We start from the raw sequence: 20,740 nt of genomic DNA on the forward strand, positions 1-20,740 counted from the left end.
TAGTTTCATCACTTATCAATTGCAAACTTGATTTTTCATCAACACAAGTGTTTTGATGTTATCAGTTTCTACATTATTAATTATTCATTAGTGACAATGTGTTTGAATCATGTGAACAATTAACTTATGAAAACCTAATCTAGTTGTATGATTAACCCTAGAATTCAAAGTCTTAAATTGATACAATGTTAATCATGATTTTAAAGGTTTTTTTTTTTGAAATTTTCATGAACACAATTGATTATTAGCATCAATTTGAGTGGCAATTTCGAATTATGGTTTCTTCAAGCAATGTTTGAAGAATTCATCATACTAACACAATTGAACAAGGAGAATTCATAGGTTAATCTTGACGAGATTGAAGATTAGAGATGAGAAGGAGTAGATTCATTTGTGTGCGGTCGGAGATCTTGAGCCGTGGAGGAGAGGGAAATAAAAACAATTTTTGAATGAAAATACGGAATGAGTCAAGAACAAGGTTTAAACACCCGTCAGTACCTGTCCGGTCGAACTACGGTCGACCGTAGGGTGGACCGTGGTATTTTTTGTGGTCTGCCGTGGGTTGACAGTGCAGCAGGGAATAGTGGATTCTTGTCCGTTTCTTCACATCGAGCCCGTTTTGGCGATTTTGTCAATTTCAAAGAATACTTAAGGACAAGCTTCTTTGCTTAACATTGTATAATCACATCCAACCGATGTTTCATCATCAATGACACGTATGAAGGCATGTATATATATATTTATATATATAGTTACACATATATTATACAAATAAGGCACATTGTCCTACAACTAGCATGCAATCCATTCAAGTAAGCATCTATTCCTAAATTAAGCATAATCTTACTGAGAAATTCTTTAAACTATTTGGAGAACGTGCAATTTTGAAATTGTGACACATTGACTTAAAACATATTAAGTTTTAAATGCACAATCCTCTTTTCTTAGTTTTGATTATTGTTTCTCATTTATCTTAAGATTATCCAATCCTTGACTTATTCCTCCTATAGACTTGCTAGATTTGTTTACCCTTCCTAGGTTTTCAACTTTCTTGATAATTGACCTTGGACTTAGAGTACATTGTTTGTGTTTATTAGAATTGTGACTAGTTTTTAAAACAATTATGTCTTTAAAACAATTTTTATCAGTTAAAGGTCTTTTCAAATAATTGTTTTCATCACTTAAAATTTTGTTGAGTTGATTTATATTTTGTAATTCTTTTTCCAACAATTTTACTTTGTCACAACTTCTAGTATACACAAATTTTACCGCTTTGTACTCATCTAGCAAATATTCATAATTAGAAGGATAGAATACATGTACCTCATTGCCTTGAACGCTGAGTTTTCGCCTTCTTCTTCTTGATAGCATGAATCAATCTCATCCTCACTACGAGCATCTTGACATGGAGAATATCTTGAACCCATGAGACAAAAGTCTTCATTTTCATCTCCATCTTGATCAACCAACCAATTCTCATCAAGACATTCATGTCTTGTTACCTTTTCTTCTAACCCATTCTTCATTGACCAACTTGAGCCTTCTTCAATTGAGTACATAGTGAATCCCAACATCCCTTTGCACTTTCACATGAAAGCATTTTAACCCTTTATTCATTAGGAAGAATTCTATGAGGTAGTGTTATAACATCAATTTGCTTTTGCACTTTATTCACTACTTCACTATTTTGGAATGTTGAATTCACCATGTTTGAAGATTCTTGAGAACCAAAGTTTCCTTCCTTGATGATTCTCCACATGTCATAATCTCTTGATTTGACATAGATCTCGAATCTTCTCTTCCACACATAGACATTCCTTCTATCAAAGATTGGTGCTTATTAGCCAATCTTTCAAGATATGCCATCGTTTGAGTTGATCCCAAGAACGTTTGACTCGAGTTTTTGCCCAAAATAATTTTGACTAAATCAAAAATGTTACTAGAGCAAATGTACGAGCAACTGCTCTGATACCAATTGTAAGTAACTAGGGGGGGTGAATAGTTACTTAATGCGATTTTAAAAACTTTTTCGATGATCACTATGGTATGAACGATACTTGATCATGTTAGTCAACTCAAACTAATGTGTGGTGTGTTTACGTTTGTAATGATGCGGAAAGTAAAGTAAAGAACATAAACACAAGGATTTATAGTGGTCTGGGTGGATGTTAACTAATCCACCTTAATCCACTTCCCGATTCACTAATCGGGATTTGTTGCTTCACTAAGCACTTTTCTCCAAATTCAGTGGAGATCCGATTTACAAGCCTTGTACTTCTCCTTAAACCACAAACCTAATCCCTCTATCCCTTTGAAGGATTACCTCCAATTTAGATCAACTTGTCTTCATCTTGGACAAGTATTAATCTCCAACGAGATTAATCAACTCCCTAGTTCCCTTTAAGGAAGATGATAGCTAAGCTAGCATATGCCTCTAATTACAAAGTACAAAGACTCTCCATTTTCTAGTGATGATAATCCTAAGACAATTCTAAGAATTATTGCATCAATATGCAAACTTACAAAGATTAGAATTTGAAAGTAAGTTTACAATGACCCCTTTTATAATCTATGAGATTATAAAACTTCTCTTGCTTTAATCACAAACATACGTTGAAGTATTATGTTCTTGTGTCTGATGAATTTGAGTTATAGCATGCAAGAGGTCCAAGTCTTCAAAGTTCTTCAAGTCTTGCTATTTATATGGAGAGAAAAAAAGTCAGCCTTGTCTGCGGCTTGACTCACGGTCGACCGTGGGTCGACCGCACGTGCTCCAGTCCAAAATATGTATCCGTTGTATAGCCGTTTGAATCAGTTTTAGACATCACTTCTTGGACACTTTACTTCATTTAACACCTGCAAAAAGATAACCAACATCCTATATAAGTACTATATGCAATAAATGTCCATTTACCTTGGATGGATTGCTTTGATAGTGACGTATCATGTCCAAAGTGGAAATTCTAACATTCTTGGATACAAGACATGATAATCATTTGGGGCAATTTCAGTTTTGTCATAATCCTTTATTTGTCATTAACACATTTGCTAAATCTCTATTGGTTGGTCAACATGTCATTGATGACACAAACTCACTTTAATCACAAAGCATGCTAGTATTCAAATTCGAACTTGTTTGTAATTAATTAAGCGTGTTAATGATGTCTTGACAAATTAAGCATGTAGTAACAATTAAGCATGTTGCAAGACATCAAGTTAATCAAGTTTAAACTTATTCATAAACTTAATTTTAGACTTAAGCAAACCTATGTGTGTTAATATTTTATTGCCTTTTAAGTTTACTAGATTATGACATTTTACAATTATCCAAGTAACACATGCATATCTTGAAGTAGTTCAAATACTAGTTCCATCTAGTAACAAATAGCAAGACAAGTTTGATACATATACAAATTAACTTACTACTTATCATTTAGGACTTAGTCAAATAATCAAGTAATACACATGTACTAATAAAAAGTAGTCAAGTATGTTCATGTAATGACTAGCAAGAGATAATTAAGTAATCTTAGCATTAAGCATATAGTGATATCATAGCATTAAACTAAGACTAAGAAGTTTTACTTGAAAAGTGGCATTTGCAAGATTAATGTATAAGCACACATTAATATCCAACACATGTACAAAGAAAGAGCAAGTCTTGATTGGGACTTGGTGACCATTCTAAGAATGTCTAGATATATTTTAGATGTACATGTTTTCCTAAAAAACTTATGTGTTTTCCTTAATCTAGGCTTAATCGTCATTAAGGTGTCATTAGGCGTGATTAATCAAGATTAGTGTTCTAGTGACCAAAACTCCTTTGGAAATGAAAGAGGCAACTATCCTAAGCATGTTTGAACATGTTTCATAAATTATAGATGCCCGAAAGTGGTCAAACATTTTTCGATCAAAATCCATACAGAAGGTTTCTGCGGTCGACCCACGGTCAGCCGTGGAGTCGACCGTGCATCCCTGATTTCGTAAATCTGGGTGCAGGTCTCCACGGTGTGACCTGTGGTCGACCGTGGTTCAGCCGTGTTCCCTGTTTTTCATTTTAGGCTTTCTTTGGTTTTTGGTCTTTTGCTTGATCAAGTGTGGATTAGTGAACTTGATGATTTATGTCAAGATGTCTACCATCATCTTTAGTTATGTGCATATGTCATCATCACAACACTTATTGTTATAGGTTAAGATTAGTATAGTCATTAAGCATAATCCCATGTTAACCCACATTCTCCCCCAACAGTAGCATTTGCTGATTAGATAATCAATGCTCGGGCTTATTGTGAAAAAAAAAAAAAAACGTGATGCTGATTAGGGAATCCCTTTTTGGTTTGTTGTTTGAAGGCCTTTTTTTGCATACGTCATGATATTCGCGTCTGACGATACACTTGGCCAATTTTTTTTGTAAGTTTATTGTTAACCTGATATAATTATCTTGATGTATTTCGACATCTTACTCCATTTTCTGGTCAATTGATCGGCTCGCCGAGGCTCGTTTACTTGTGATTTGTATTCTTTTTGGATGGTGCCCCAAAAAATCCACTTGTTTGAAAGTTTCTGATCTCGTTGTTTTGAGTAGCGCGGGATCAACACTCGGTCAAAAGCTTGTTTTCGTCGTCGGACCATGCAACTTCACCATTTTTCCTTTTTTACCCTTCCGGTCAGGTTGGGTTTCTTCTACTTTTTCGGGTTCGGGTTGACCAAACAACTTTCTTATTTCACCAAATCGGGTTGGGCTGGGTTTTATCTGAAGTTGTGTGAATAGGTGTATTATAATTTGGTCGAAAAGTAGGTTGTTGGAAAAATGCGAATTGTGACTAATGTGGAAATTCCCGCTACTGTATTGTAGGTATGAATATGGATTGGTCATATGAATTATTATGCTACATGTTTCATCATTTTCGTTTTTATATTACTCCGTCCTTTTTAATTTTTTAATTGTACTCCTTTATGATATTATTATGTTTATTTAATTATTATATTATTTATGTTTATATGTTTATTCTTATGTCAATCAACTAAGCCTTTATATTTATTACTTTTTTTTATATATCTTGGTTGCTAGTAGTTTGTTGATGGTAAAAATAATTTGTAAGCTTCGTCTATACGATTTTTTTAATTTAAAACTATTATTTTATCATAAGTTATTGACATAGTTTTTTCTGTTAAATATTGCCTTGTATACATCAGATACATCATTATAGATAGATATAACTAGAAAGTTACCGACCGCGCGTTGCGGCGGTGGCGTTCGGGTCATAATGTGAGTGGCGGGAAAATTTACTCGTGGCGAGCAGGAAGAAACGGGCTGTCGTTGTGTTTAGCGTTTTTTAAAAGGTATCCGTTTCGAAACGTACCTTTTATCGTTTTGTTCATAAAATTATTTCGATTACGACGCTGCTTTCGAAAAAATTTAACTCGCGCCGAGCGGGAAGATACGGGCTGTCGTTGTGGTTAGCGTTTTTTAAAAAGTGTCCGTTTCGAACGTAGTTAGTTTCGTTTTGTTCACAAAAATATTTCGAGTTTAACAGTGTGGTCGGTGGAATTTAACTCGGAGCGAGGAGGAAGATACGGGCTGTCATAGGGGTTGGGGGAGTTTTTTATTTTAATTAAGTAAATTGACGTTTTACCCTCCTGGATTTAAGGGTAGTTTATGTAAGTTGTCGATAGTTGGAGGGTTTTTTGCATTTTTTGGGTGAAGTTTTGTCAAATGTCGTTTTGACCAAATTTTGGGCGGGGTTAGGGGTCAAACGACCAAACTTCCCACGATTATTAGTATATATGGGGTCAAACGACCAAACTTTCCACGACTATTAGTATATAACTATTAGTATATATGGGGTCAAACGACCAAACTTTCCACGACTATTAGTATATAAGGGTAATAATAATAGATAGATATGTAAATTATTAGATTACAGCTTTTAGATATCAGCTTTAAAGATATTATCTAATGGGCATCACAATCCTCGTCAACTATAATCTACTCCGTACCAAACTTTATCTTGATAAAATAATAAAAAAACGTTGGAGTCATTGACTGTAGTTTTATAGATGGGCAGTGATATCTACACAACCAATTTTTACAAATACACAACCAAACATGCTTGACAGTGTTGTACTGTACAACACTGTAAAACATGTTTGGTTGTGTATGTGTAAAAATTGATTGTGTATATATCATCACCCTAGATTTGGTTCACAGGTACATAAATTAAAATTTAAATAACTGCATATAACATATCCTACAAACTAAGCAACATAAATAATACTCGATATAGTAAGTACGAAATACGAGGGAGACGAGAGACGGCCATTCCTCTACCATAAGGCAAAGAAAGTCATCCCTCAACGTCCTACAAACAAAACTTGTTCGATTACAGTAAGGTAACCATGCACTACGGAAACCCACATATAACTTTATCGATCCCAGATTTCAAAAAACAGCAAATGCAGCATGAAAATCGTCATGAAACCTTTATCGCCGCTTATTTGTATTCAAAAGAAGGCGGGTTTGGAGCATCAAAACTTTCTAGAACCTGTGTTTTTGCATCACTGCTTGGGACATTCTCCTGTTGCTTATCACCACCAAACAGTCCTCCAAACCATGATGATGATGATGATGATGATGATGGCGATGATGTCATACCATCCATGTTCACTTGAGCTTGATTAGGTAAATGTCCCATTGAAATAGGCGGTACCCCACCCATGTTAGACGGCATGGCCTCTTCCATTGGAGGGAAATTTTGAGGTGCACTCATGATCTTATTTAACATGATTCCAGCTCCCTCAATCATAGCAAGTAACACTCCACCGAAAACTGCTGACCTGGACGCCGCACCGAGTCCCTGACGCATACTGAGGAAACCGCCTGTTGCCGCACCGGCTATAATCGAGTTCCAAGGGTCCTCTTTTTGGCGGACATAAACCATTGTGCAATCAAAAGTTGAGAAAAGGCCGCCCCAAACTGCAAAACTGCCACCAACACGTGGGGCATTCATTCGAACGGTTTGAACTCCTCCGGTTAAGCGTTCACCTTTTGGTGAGTTGTAGGTGCCTTTTATGAAGTGGAAGGCTGCACCTCCAACTGCACCCATGCCAAAGGCTCCACCTACGTCGTCAAGTATACGGTCGGGACATGGTTCACGAGAGGTTTCTGGTGTTCCCATCTGTCAAAGACTAAAGTTTGGAAATTAATAAGTGAAAATGAAAAATGATGCCAGTAGAAATATATTTATATATTTAAATCTTAATAAGATGATGAGAAGCATGAACTAGTGAAAATTGAAATTGTCCAATCATAACGGTTGTTCAATCATTTTAAACACAAGTTGATTTACTCAAGTTAAAATGTGTTCATTGTTCAACGTCAAGTATAGCTACTTGATCCAAATGAGAAAAAAAAAGTATACTATATTGTAATTCTATCTTTTTGTAATGTCAACTTGGGTAAAAGATAGCAGGATATTTGATCGCAAAGATCACCTAAACAATTAAACCTGCTTTTATTTACCGAAAAGCACTTACTTTTTGAAATGCTAAACATTGGCAGGCAAGAAAAATAGAACGTCTATAAATGTCATTTGAAATATTGCAACCATTATTATCAAAACTGTCGTAGCTTATGAGACTGACTAAGAACTTATGGTCCAACTTAGTAGACAGTTAAGGTAAAGTGTTTTTCTGGTTGTAGTTAACATTACAATCAAGAAATTGTACCGATTAAACTCGGGACAAATTTCTCAAAATCCGGTTTCGTGATTAGCATTCTCATTTTAGTTAGTTGTAAGAGGTTTCTCTTGTTACTACATACTTTGTTAGAAGACGGTTTAGTAAAACTCGTAATATACACAACTATAAGGTAGCAAGCAAAAGCTAGTTCAAGCTGCTACAACTCACTAATTATTTAATACATAACCGACCAGAACCAGTTTGATACGATTTTGTACCACACATTAATGTCATGACTAACTTAATAATCAGAACATTTCTAATATTTAAGGATTTGGATTGCAATTAGAGTTCAAACTCTTTCAATTCAATCATATCGAAGATAAGGATCGTAAATCATACAATCAACAAACCAGGTTCAATTAGTGTTGGTGTATGTAATCCCTAGTTCTTAGTCATTTATCGTTTTAATACATTTGGTCATGTAATAACGTTTTGTGACTATTGATTTGCTATGTGTATGTGCGCTTTAATATTTGTATTATCAATAGTTAAACTGCATCCACAGTCGACCGAGTGTGTTGACACTCGACCGACTGTGTCACACACTCGACCGACTGTCTAACACAGTCGACCGACTGTGTCTGATATGCAGTATATATATACGGGTCATAACCTCCTTTATGAGGTTACACATCCTAATAACCCTAAATTGTCTATTATGCGTCCCAGTTGATCCCAACACCAAATACCACCGAATAGCATCGTTTAAGTGTCATTTTAATCTAGATTAAACCCTAGGTTCGACTAATTCGACCCCAATACGACCCAATTCTCGGTTTACCTTCGTTCTAGTGATTTCCGCCACTAGATCAGATTACAGGCATCGTAAGATCAATAGAAACATCGTCTACAATTAGTCTAAAAAATACAATCTGTATATAGATTTTTTGAGAAATATGAACCCTAATTTCTTTGGATACAATAAGGGTCACCAAAGACTTGCGTGTTATACGAAACAAGAATAGAACACAACACTTAATAACTATGTATCGGATCGTGACTTAATTATCTAAAAACTTAACATAATTTTTAACACACATGAGCAAATCTATATCTAAATATTAACCTAAATCAAATCAAATCAAATCAGCATCAGCTCAAATAATAGCTAAAAGATGATAATTAGAAGCTCAAAAATCAAAAAAATATGAAAATTACATATTAAAAATATAATTAGGAAAGTGATTATGAAGAATCTACCTGCGTTTGTATGAAGGGAACGGGTTTCAGGGGAAGATGGTGTAGTGTTGGGCCAAATGCTACAAAACGCAAAGTAGTAAACCCCTAAAATGTTTCATAATTTACAACTTGTCCCCCTTAACTTTTGTTTATTTGTATTTTGACCAAATAATAATAATATTTTTTAATTTTGCATTTGAAGTTTGTTTCATCACATTATTTGGTTTAGCAGATTGTTAACAGTTATCATCTCACTAATCAAATTCTTGTTTCTCGAATTTCCACTAAAATCACCGATTGCAAGCAAGGTTGAAAAAGACGTGAACCGGATCGAGATGGTCGGGATAAACATGGAGACCGGGTCGAGACAGACATTGACTTTCATATATATATAAAAGTATATAAACACATATTTTAAAGAAAAAAACCTTCGATGACCGGTTTGTACCTATAATCGTTATTATCGTTAATATATTACAAAAATCTAACACTAAACTACGTCAATTTTGATCAATTTGCCAGACTTTTGACCGATTTTAACCGATTTTTTTACTTTTGACCGGCGTTGACCTGACCTTTCCCGCATTTGACCCGACTTTTGACCGTTGATCGACATATTAGAAGACGGGACGGGGTCAAGATGGGCTACTCACAAAAACATCGCAACGGACGTCGCAACGGATGTCGTTTACAACACTGACAGGGTTAATGTCGTTTGGGTATAAGGCCCTTAAAAATGTATAGGTGGCAAAATGAAGTGGTTTGTAAGTTGTAACTAATCAAAATCACCTCGTATTCGATATGGGTCCGGTTGTGTTGATCTCGAAACTGTTTTTGTCCAGATTCTAAAATTGACTCCTCATACTGGTCTTTTGGTTTCATCATTTGAAGTTCACCGAGCTAACTTTGTATCAAGATCAAATTCAACTTATCTAAAATCAATTTATATATAAAGGTTTATACATGTATGTAAATGTAATGCTTTAATATAAAAAGTTGTCACTATAAACCATTTGTTATGATAAGTAACAAGATAACTAACTGGTAGACCATTAAACAACTTATGTTTCACTATTAACTTCATTTTCTTTGTATCATATCCTAACATATTTTTTTCTGAATAAAAACCAAAAGCTCTGAATGAGCACTTGCCCATGCTGTCCTCATACTTGCATCGTCAATGTGATTGATCATCGAACGAAACCTAACAATAGTGAGGTGACACATTTTTGTTATCAACCTTTCGAAACTCACTTTTGTCGTAAAACCAATCACCAACTGCACCTGACATGGTCTGCAAAAATCTCATTTTAAGAAACAAAACGACGGAATATCAGTTTTTTTTTTTTTTTTTTTTTTTTTTTTTCAAGTAGCAAAATTTTACGACCAAGTAAACCACATTACCTTGTTGCCCAATTTCAAAGCAGGATCACCTAGCCATGCCGATTGGGTTTCAGATTGGCAGTGAGTGTAGCAAGTATTGATAAAAATCCCATTAGTTGCCTTTTTAGCAGTGACTGAAACCGCCTTTAAAAAATCAGACTTAAATTCTGTAGTTCAAAGAGAAACAACAAAACCTTAACGATATTCAAATCGAACAAGTCTACTAATTAAGTTAATTGCATTGATTACCTTCAAGTCGTTTGATTTGTGTCGCAGAACATTCACTCAAATTTGTCTTGCACTTGGTGAAGCCACCGTTAGGATCGGCTGCATTCGGTGACAATATGTAGTCCACCTAAACACAGTAATTCAATTAAAAATAAAAAACTACAATAAAAAGTCATGAACTATGTTTATGAAACTTACTTGCCATGTATCGTAAGCTGAGTTCAGTATGAAAATAGGTGTATTAATATAAGGCGTAACGAATTGTGGGTAGAAACACTGCAATAACAATACAAAATTCAGCATTTAAGCAGGGGCGAACTTATGAAGGAGCAGGGTGGGGCGCCCGCCCTCAGTGAATTTGCAATTTTTAGTACAAATTTTTTCGGTTTTTTGATTTTGCCCCCGGTGGATATTTTTTTGCCCCAAACCTTTCATATATTGCCCCAAAACCTTCATATTTTACCACAAAACCTTCATATTTTACACCAAAACCTTCGTATTTTGCCAAAAAACCCTCCAAAGTTTGCTGAAAAACTCTATATTTTGCCCTAAAACCTCTATATTTTGCCAAAAAATCGCTACGTTTTAATTTTTTTTTTTTGCGCCCGGTGAAAAAATTTACGGGCTCCGCCACTGCATATAAGTACTAATCTAAATCAAAATAGATATGCAAAAGATGAACAACCAAAGTAGTAGGATACGAGAGCTTACTAGACCAGGTTTCATACTTGATGTACATCCAGAAGGTAAACGTTTTGCTGATTCCTAATTAAAACCGTAACAAGTCAGTTAGTTAGTTAAGTCAGTTAGTTGTTAATAATACGTACTGTAAATTTTTTTTTTTTTTACTTGATATTATATTGTGGGAGCGAGAGAGCGTGTACATGTAATGTAACTATTCTGTCATAGTATTGTGATGTAAGATACTTTCCTGAAAGGTCTTTCCTGTTAAACCGTAACATTAATATATATAGTTAGCAACATATGCATATGGATTAGAATTAAAATTAAAATTTTGTTTAAATGGTACAATAAAAGTGCAACTTTCGATTTATTAATGAAAAAATGATGATTAACTTACACATGAGCAAAATAACCAGCATCAGGAACACATTTTACTCTAGTACTTGATGGTAAAAATCCTCTAAATTTGTCGCAGTTGAGTATTGAAGCCAACGCACCAGCCGAGCACCCAGTGAGAAGAGCCTATCGACATTTTATTGTTACTCATTTAGTATAAAAGGTTAACTTTTTTAGAAATCTGCTAACGACAGCCCTAAGAGTTGTCGTTAAGATGCATAAAAACTTGTACATGGCGGTTACGTTTGACTTTAATGTGGCACTTATTGAATTTTACTAGCTTTTTATGCACCTTAACAACAGCCTGAATTTTATGCACCTTAAAGGCTGTCGTTAGTATTTTTTTAATGAATAGAAAGAGAGGGTTAGTTTACATTCTGTGCATCCTTCATTCCAAGGGTCAAAAGCTCCTCTATTATAACATCGAATACTCTTGCACCTCGAAAATGAAGGTTATTGACCTGTAAGTATACAAACGTTAACGTTAAACTTGTGCTTTGATATCATTATGCATGGTTTATAGAGGACTGAATGAATGCTTACAGGATCGACTTTATCCACATCTCCGGTGAATGATGATCCGTCACAGTATCTCATGTATACTCTGTTCCAATTATAAAAGTCTGAAACCACAAAAGATCTTGATTTTTTAGCTTCATTTTCAATTACTGGTTCAATAATAAGCAAATATGTAAGAGTTGACTTGATGAAGTAAATATTGATGAATTCGTACTTGGATTCAGGTTTTTTTGATTGCTCAAGATCCCAGTGAAGTCGAATTCGGACATAAACTTAGATGATCCTAATCCGTTGCTCATATTTACCCTAGCGATACAATCTTGTACTGAATCACACCATCCTCCCCACTGAATACGATATCATCACACGAAAGGGGTTGAGTTACGGTTAAAGTTTGTGTTCATTAATTAACATTAACATGTTCATAATTTTTTACTATTAAGTTTATGAGTTTCTACCATTTAAAGTTTAATTAAAAGTCATGGCTAATTAATTACATACCTGTAAATCAACTAACCAACTGTTGACACCATCTCCAAACCCTTTATCAAGCTGGTAGGCTGGTGGGCTACCATCCAAACAAACTGCACCCATCAACTTCCTTATTTAGTTACAACTTTCTAAAATTAGAAATATAATATAAATACCTTTAAAAGTTTAAATTTGGAGACATTATTAATAAGGACAACTTAATGGGATTAGACTGTTATAATAATAATAATAATATAGATATGGATAGTCAATTTTGGTGTATACATATAGTCAATTTTGGTACACAAAGTATGTATTTTTATATTGAGATTTTAGGCTATAAATACTCATGAATGCAAGCATTAAAATGGCACCATTTCTCACACTTACAAAGTGTTTCTTTCTTTCTCTCCATTATCATCTTTGTTCTTACACTTCATTATTAGTATTCTAAATCAAGAATCAAACCACTAAAGGTAGTTATAAGCCTACTGAATTATAACATCAAGAATCAAACCACTAAAGGTAGTTATAAGCCTACTGAATTATAACACGTTATCAGCACGATAATCTTAATACTAAATATGGTTGGCTCTGCCACCAAAATGATATATGGTCGGTTATACCACCAAAATGATATCTGGTCGGTTATACCACCAAAATGATATATGGTCGGTTATACCACCAGAATGATATAGGTCGGTTATACCACCTGAAAAAATATATGGTCGACACTGTCGCCAAATTTTCATTTATGTTTACTAATATTTATATTTTTGTTATATAACATTTATTTATGATTGCTTACACATGGTCGACACTGTCACCTACTTATCATTTATGTTATATTAAATTTATGTTTAATGTTTATATACTTATGAATATAAATTGACTCTAATTTATCATGATGTTTGTTTTAATTTTTGATAATAGAAAATGTCGAATCTGGAAAAGCTTAAATTTACTCCTTTAGAATCAACTGGAAACAACTACATGCCATGGGTTATAAAAGTAAAAATGCATCTTAAATCAATGGGCATTCTTGAAACCATAAATGAAAACAACACTTGTTCTGAAAAAGAACAAGCTACGGCATGTTGCTTTATTCATCAACATATTGATGAATGCTTACAAAATAATTATGTGACTGTAGAAGATCCCCTTGTTTTATGGGAAGGTCTCAAAAGCAGATTCAATAATCAAAGAGAAATTTTACTTCCAGCTGCAATGGAACAATGGAGAACATTAAGGTTCCAAGACTTTAAGAAAGTAAATGAATACAGCTCAGCTCTGTATAATACATGTTCACAACTTAAATTCTGTGGACATGAAATTAGTGATGCAGACATGATGGAGAAAACTTTCTCCACAATGAATGCTGCAAACATCACAGTGCAAAGAAATTTGAGAATGCTAAAGTTCAAAACATATCCTGAACTTAATTCATATCTCTTAGTTGCAGAGCAAAATGATGAGCTATTAATGAAAAATCAGCAATCCCGTCCTACTGGTACACTTGCAATCCCTGAAGCAAATACTGCAAATAATTATAAACAGGGACAAGGACGCGGGCAAGGTCGTGGTTATAATAACCATCACCATCATCATGCCAAAAGCCATAACTATGGTAGAAACCATCCTTATGGTAATGGTAATGGGCGTGGACGTGGTCGTGGTCGTGGCCGTGGTGGTCAAAGAAATAGTAATCCACGAAAATATAAATATCAACCACAAAACAAGCCCATTAAACAAGATGTTGAAGAAAATTCTTCTAAAAATTCTGAAGAATCTTGCTACAGATGTGGTAGAATGGGCCACTGGGCTAATACTTGCCGAACATCTAAACATCTTGTTAAGATGTATCAGGATTCGCTGAAAGGTAAAGAAAAGGAAGTAAATTTTGTGGATAATATTGATCCAACAGTCACTGAGAAACCATCTGATTTATATGAAGATTTCTTGAATGTTTAAGCTGTGTGTCTTTTGAAAAATAAACGATTTAATATCGTCTGTCTTTGTCATTATGTTTGCTAAATGTTTCAGTACTATCTATTTGCGTTTAAAATATTGTGTAATATTAATGTACTCACTATTTATTTCTTATATATGAAGTTCAATATGAATTTTGCTGGAATACAACATCAATCAAGTGGTGGAGATCTCTGTATAGCAGACAGTGGAACTACACACACTATACTTAAATCCGAGAAATATTTTAATGATCTAAAACCAACGGAAGGAACTATACATACAATATCAGGACCTGCTAACTTGATAAAAGGGATAGGAAAGGCAAATTTCATACTACCAAATGGTACAAAATTTTTAATAAATGATGCCTTATTTTCTCCCAAGTCAAGCAGAAATTTATTGAGTTTCTCCGACATATACCTTAACGGGTATGATTATCAGTCAGTGACAACAGAAAATGAGAAATATTTAAGTATCACTGACAAGAGTCATGTGGTTGAAAAACTGCCAAGACTTAGTTCTGGATTACATTATACACACATAAATGTACCAGAAATACATATGGTAGTTAACGAAAAATATATTGATCCTGGTGTATTCAGTTTATGGCATAACAGATTAGGCCATCCAGGATCAACAATGATGAAAAGGATTATTGAATGTACTCATGGACATCCACTAAAGGATAGAAAAATCCATCATGATACAATGGTTCCATGTACATCTTGCTCTCTTGGAAAATTGATAACTAGACCCTCACCACTTAAGGTTGAGAAAGAATCACCAATGTTTCTTGAAAGAATTCAAGGTGATATATGTGGACCAATTCATCCACCATGTGGACCATTTAGATATTTCATGGTTCTAATAGACGCATCTAGCAGATGGTCTCATGTTTGTCTGTTATCAAGCCGTAATGTGGCATTTGCAAAATTTCTTGCCCAAATTATTAAATTGAGAGCTCATTTTCCTGATTACACCATTAAAAGGGTGAGACTTGATAATGCTGGTGAATTTACATCTCAAGCATTTAATGACTATTGCATGTCTATAGGAATTGTTGTTGAACATTCTGTTGCTCATGTGCATACACAAAATGGTTTAGCCGAGTCATTGATTAAACGTTTACAGTTAATCGCTAGACCATTGATAATGAGAACAAAACTCCCTGTATCTATATGGGGTCATGCAATTTTACATGCTGCTGCATTGATTCGCATCAGACCAAGTGCAAGTCATAAATATTCCCCCCTACAACTTGCTTTTGGTCAAGAGCCAAATATTTTCCATCTTAGAACATTTGGTTGTGCAGTGTATGTTCCAATTGCGACACCACAACGTACAAAAATGGGTCCTCAAAGGAGGTTGGGAATATATGTTGGATATGAAACATCTTCAATATTAAGGTATATTGAACCTATGACAGGTGACGTTTTTACAGCACGTTTTGCTGATTGTCATTTTAATGAAACATTGTTCCCTAGATTAGGGGGAGAAATGAAAAATAAAGAAAATGATGTTTCATGGTGTGAACCTCAATTAAAGTATCTTGATCCTCGCACAAAAGAATGCGAGACAGAAGTTCAAAAGATAATGCATATACAAGAACTTGCAAATCAATTGCCTGATGCATTTACAGATACAAAAACGGTGACAAAATCATATATACCAGCAGTAAATACTCCAGCTCGAATTGAAATTCCAAAAGCTGGCAATAACGTCACTCATGAATCTTTGCCACGTCAGAAACGTGGAAGACCAATCGGTTCAAAGGATAAAAATCCTCGAAAAAGAAAATCAGCTGATAATGAAGTAAAAGAAAGTGTTCAAGAAGAACCACAAATCAGTACTCCTACTGCAGAGGAGATTGATGATGTCAATACAGAAATTGCAATCAATTATGCATATTCAAAAATATTATGGAACCGAAATGAAATGAAAAATCTTGATGAGAAATTTTCATTTAATGTTGCATATGACATCATGAATAATGATGATGATCCAGAACCAACATCTATGGTTGAATGTCAAAATAGACATGATTGGGCTCAATGGAAAGAAGCAATACGAGCTGAATTAGAATCACTCAATAAAAGAAAAGTTTTCGGATCCATCATTCTCACTCCTAAAGATGTGAAACCTGTAGGATACAGATGGATTTTTGTCCGAAAAAGAAATGAGAAAAATGAAGTTACAAGGTATAAAGCTAGACTTGTAGCTCAAGGTTTTTCTCAAAGACCGGGAATTGATTATGAAGAAACTTATTCTCCTGTTATGGATGCAATTACTTTTAGGTACTTAATCAGTCTGGCAGTTTCTAAAAATTTAGAAATGCATCTCATGGATGTTGTGACTGCTTATCTATATGGATCACTTGATAGTGATATATATATGAAGATACCTGAAGGATTTAAGGTACCAGAAGCATCAAATGCAAAACCCAAAGAAATGTATTCGATTAAATTACAAAGATCTTTATATGGGTTAAAACAATCGGGACGTATGTGGTATAACCGATTAAGTGATTACTTGATAAGCAAAGGGTATACAAATAATCTTACTTGCCCTTGTGTTTTCATTAAGAAAACAACATCCGGATATGTGATCATAGCTGTTTATGTTGATGATCTTAACATCATAGGTACAAATAAAGAGATCCATGAAGCCATTCAACTTCTAAAGAAAGAATTTGAAATGAAAGATCTCGGAAAAACCAAGTATTGCCTTGGTTTACAAATTGAGCATATGCCTAATGGTTTACTTGTACATCAAACAACATATACTGAAAAGATTTTGAAACGTTTCAATATGGACAAGGCAAAACCATTAAGTACTCCTATGGTTGTTAGATCACTCAATGTTGAAGCTGATCCATTTCGTCCATGTGAAGATCAAGAAGACATTCTTGGACCAGAAGTACCATATCTTAGTGCAATTGGAGCTCTTATGTATCTTACAAATTGTACAAGACCTGACATTTCTTTTGCAGTTAATTTGTTGGCAAGGTTCAGCTCTGCTCCTACCAAAAGACACTGGAATGGGATCAAACACATATTTCGATACCTTCGAGGAACTACTGATTTAGGATTATTTTATTCTAACGAATCAAAACAAGATTTGGTTGGTTATGCAGATGCAGGTTATTTATCTGATCCACATAAAGCTAAATCTCAAACTGGATATGTATTCCTAAATGGAGGTACTGCAATATCATGGCGTTCTCAAAAACAAACACTTGTTGCTACATCGTCAAATCATGCCGAAGTGATTGCATTACATGAAGCTACTCGAGAATGTTTTTGGTTGAGATCAATGACACAACTCATTACTGATTCTTGTGGACTAGAACGCGATAAAAGTCCAACAACTATCTATGAAGATAATGCAGCTTGCATAGCACAGATGAAAGAAGGGTATATCAAAAGTGACCGAACAAAACACATACCACCTAGATTCTTCTCATACACTCAAAATCTCATTAAGGACAACCAGATTGAAATGAGATATGTGCAATCTAGCAAAAACTCTGCTGATCTTTTCACGAAAGCACTTCCAACTGCTATTTTCAGAACACACGTTCATAACATTGGCATGAGACATGTTCAAAAGATGTAACAGCTGAAGCGATGTCTACTTGAGGGGGAGTCAACTCCATGCTGCACTCTTTTTCCCTTAGCTAAAGTTTTTTCCCACTGGGTTTTCTTTAGCAAGGTTTTTAACGAGGCAGTAATTTATAGTTGATCTTCAACAAAATAAAATTGCTATCCAAGGGGGAGTGTTATAATAATAATAATAATATAGATATGGATAGTCAATTTTGGTGTATACATATAGTCAATTTTGGTACACAAAGTATGTATTTTTATATTGAGATTTTAGGCTATAAATACTCATGAATGCAAGCATTAAAATGGCACCATTTCTCACACTTACAAAGTGTTTCTTTCTTTCTCTCCATTATCATCTTTGTTCTTACACTTCATTATTAGTATTCTAAATCAAGAATCAAACCACTAAAGGTAGTTATAAGCCTACTGAATTATAACATCAAGAATCAAACCACTAAAGGTAGTTATAAGCCTACTGAATTATAACATAGACAAAGTTAATCAATATACTGAGAGTAATTAATTATTATGGTTACTAAAGCAATGGACCTCTGTAAACAATTTCTAAACAGGATAATAAACCACACAGAAACAGGTGTTTGATAGTTTGAAAAATAAAAATGTATATAAACAGTAAGCTACGCTTCAAGTTTGAAAAAAGATCAAACTGTTTCACATCGGTTTGATAAATAACTGTATGCATTATAAGCTTAAGGTTGTGACTAATTAATATACGATTTTTACTTGTAATATGAAGATATCCGATTAGTACATTACTTTAGCTTTGGGTGCGTTACAGTTTATGCCGGTTTAAACTAGATTCTGCACACAACAGGCCCATAAATATATAAAGGTGAATGAATAAGTACCTGCTCCTTTGGCCACAGCACTTTGAAGAATAGTTAAATTCACTGCCTCAGAACATTGTAATATTAGAAAAATCATAAAACTTAATAGTAATATTTTGTATTTAAGCAGCTCTCTTGTAGTTGATATAACAGCCATTCTTGTATGTAGTCTTCTTACACACCTCAAATGCAATATTTGAACTTCACCTTCCATCATTTTATAGCTTTGCACTATTTGTGGAGTAAAATATTGGTCTTTTGGAAGTGGCAAGTCATGTTTGACTTATTTAAGGGAGGTGATAAATATATATCAAATATCAAATATCAAATAATATTATTTATAGACCATAATTATTCTATTGTATACTTGTATTGTGAGCTTTAAATGTTGTACAATGCCTTATATAATTCAATACGGGGTATTGATAAATTCAACATCATTTTACTTCATCCACTACAACTGTACATTAACAGGTTGTATAGTACAACATGTTAATGCATGATTTATGGTGAATGAAATAAAAATGATAGTTGTATATATATCACCACTCATTTAATATATATGTTATATATATTCTCCCTTTATTATTAGACGATTAAATGATTGACTTATGTATCTACCTAATTTAGCCACTAAAAATGATAAATAATTTCTCAAATAGGTGTCATCATCAACTACAATAAATCCAAAACAATGAGAATGGCATTTTTGTCCGATTAACTTTTTTCTACTAACCTATAATTTGTTAAAACTAATTATTTGTCAAATTTATCTATAGGGTCATACAAAAAACACCCGTGCACACATAATTATCTCAAATTTTTTTATATAGTAACACAAAACATACTAAAAATCACATTAAATTCATGTTTACTTAAACAAACCTTCACCTTGATCGTGGTGGGACCATTACCCATGACGGTGAAGACGTGGATGAAGACGAAGTGATCACTCCACTGTGAGTCATCCATAGACTATGTTTAGAAATAACGTACTCCACGTCCCATGCTTGAATCATTGTTACTTTTGTTTTGGTTTTATACATGTTAGCTTCAAATATACGTATTGATAACTTACCATTCTTATAAAAGATTTATCACTTTTGATTTTCATTCATTAATTTTGTTATTGTGATATCTAAAATGTATGTGATAGTAATGAAACATCTTAATTGGTTTACCCCACTCAAAAACTCGAAAACTACTTAGTAGATTCAGATTGAAATAATTAAGTACTTCAATTAATTTCATTTCATAAATATAAAAAATAACCAAAGCACTTTGACAAATACCCATTGTTGCTCAATCTTCCTTTGTGATCGAAAATAGGAAGTCACTCTCAGGAATTCATTGATACTGATAATGACTTTGCCAAGTTCGAAGTGTCTTAGAAGTCGAGGCTCGCTATGTGAAAACTATTTGCATCCAACTCTTACGGTATGTGTTTGATGAGTTTCCATATAAAACATATGATTTAGATGTTTATTGGATCTACATCTTTGGTAAGTAAAATAAAGAAATATTTGCTCTTTTTGAATATTTTATATTTTGAATAGAAAAAGTCTTACTCATTTACTTCCATAGAATATATATTATATATTTAATATTTAATATAATAATAATAAAAATCAATTAAAGTTTAGGCTATTAAAAAAAATTCAACTTTTAATAAGGAGTGATAAAGATTCTTATTCTTAATTCTTTGGAACT

At 33.9% G+C, this 20,740-nt stretch overlaps 2 protein-coding genes across 6 annotated transcripts; both read right to left on the bottom strand.

The window, feature by feature from the left end:
• Window positions 1-6,216: 6,216 nt before the first annotated feature.
• Window positions 6,217-8,996, bottom strand: LOC139891401 (mitochondrial import inner membrane translocase subunit TIM17-2). Of its 2 annotated transcripts, none has more exons than XM_071874364.1 (2): window positions 8,944-8,996; window positions 6,217-7,188 (listed from the first exon to the last, which is right to left on the bottom strand). In XM_071874364.1, the coding sequence occupies exon 2, from the start codon at window positions 7,176-7,178 to the stop codon at window positions 6,495-6,497; it is 684 nt and encodes a 227-aa protein (XP_071730465.1). In that variant the 5' UTR covers window positions 7,179-7,188; window positions 8,944-8,996; the 3' UTR covers window positions 6,217-6,494. The 2 variants fall into 2 exon arrangements, with proteins under 2 accessions (XP_071730465.1, XP_071730466.1); XM_071874365.1 differs by having other exon boundaries at window positions 6,217-7,178; window positions 8,944-8,987.
• A 910-nt stretch (window positions 8,997-9,906) lies between these two features.
• LOC139891402 (pectin acetylesterase 8-like) lies at window positions 9,907-19,213 on the bottom strand. 4 transcript variants are annotated; one of them, XM_071874367.1, is made up of 12 exons: window positions 19,052-19,213; window positions 12,634-12,716; window positions 12,347-12,479; window positions 12,157-12,236; window positions 11,988-12,074; window positions 11,615-11,739; window positions 11,418-11,478; window positions 11,245-11,298; window positions 10,732-10,809; window positions 10,555-10,660; window positions 10,327-10,439; window positions 9,907-10,216 (listed from the first exon to the last, which is right to left on the bottom strand). In XM_071874367.1, exons 1-12 carry the CDS (start codon window positions 19,185-19,187, stop codon window positions 10,127-10,129), a joined length of 1,146 nt encoding a protein of 381 aa, XP_071730468.1. In that variant the 5' UTR covers window positions 19,188-19,213; the 3' UTR covers window positions 9,907-10,126. The 4 variants fall into 4 exon arrangements, with proteins under 4 accessions (XP_071730468.1, XP_071730467.1, XP_071730469.1 ...); XM_071874366.1 differs by having other exon boundaries at window positions 10,327-10,472; XM_071874368.1 differs by having other exon boundaries at window positions 9,907-10,226; window positions 10,327-10,472.
• Between the last annotated feature and the right edge of the window lie 1,527 nt (window positions 19,214-20,740).

Source organism: Rutidosis leptorrhynchoides, chromosome 2, assembly GCF_046630445.1.
Source record: "Rutidosis leptorrhynchoides isolate AG116_Rl617_1_P2 chromosome 2, CSIRO_AGI_Rlap_v1, whole genome shotgun sequence".
NCBI classification, from domain to species: domain Eukaryota; kingdom Viridiplantae; phylum Streptophyta; class Magnoliopsida; order Asterales; family Asteraceae; genus Rutidosis; species Rutidosis leptorrhynchoides.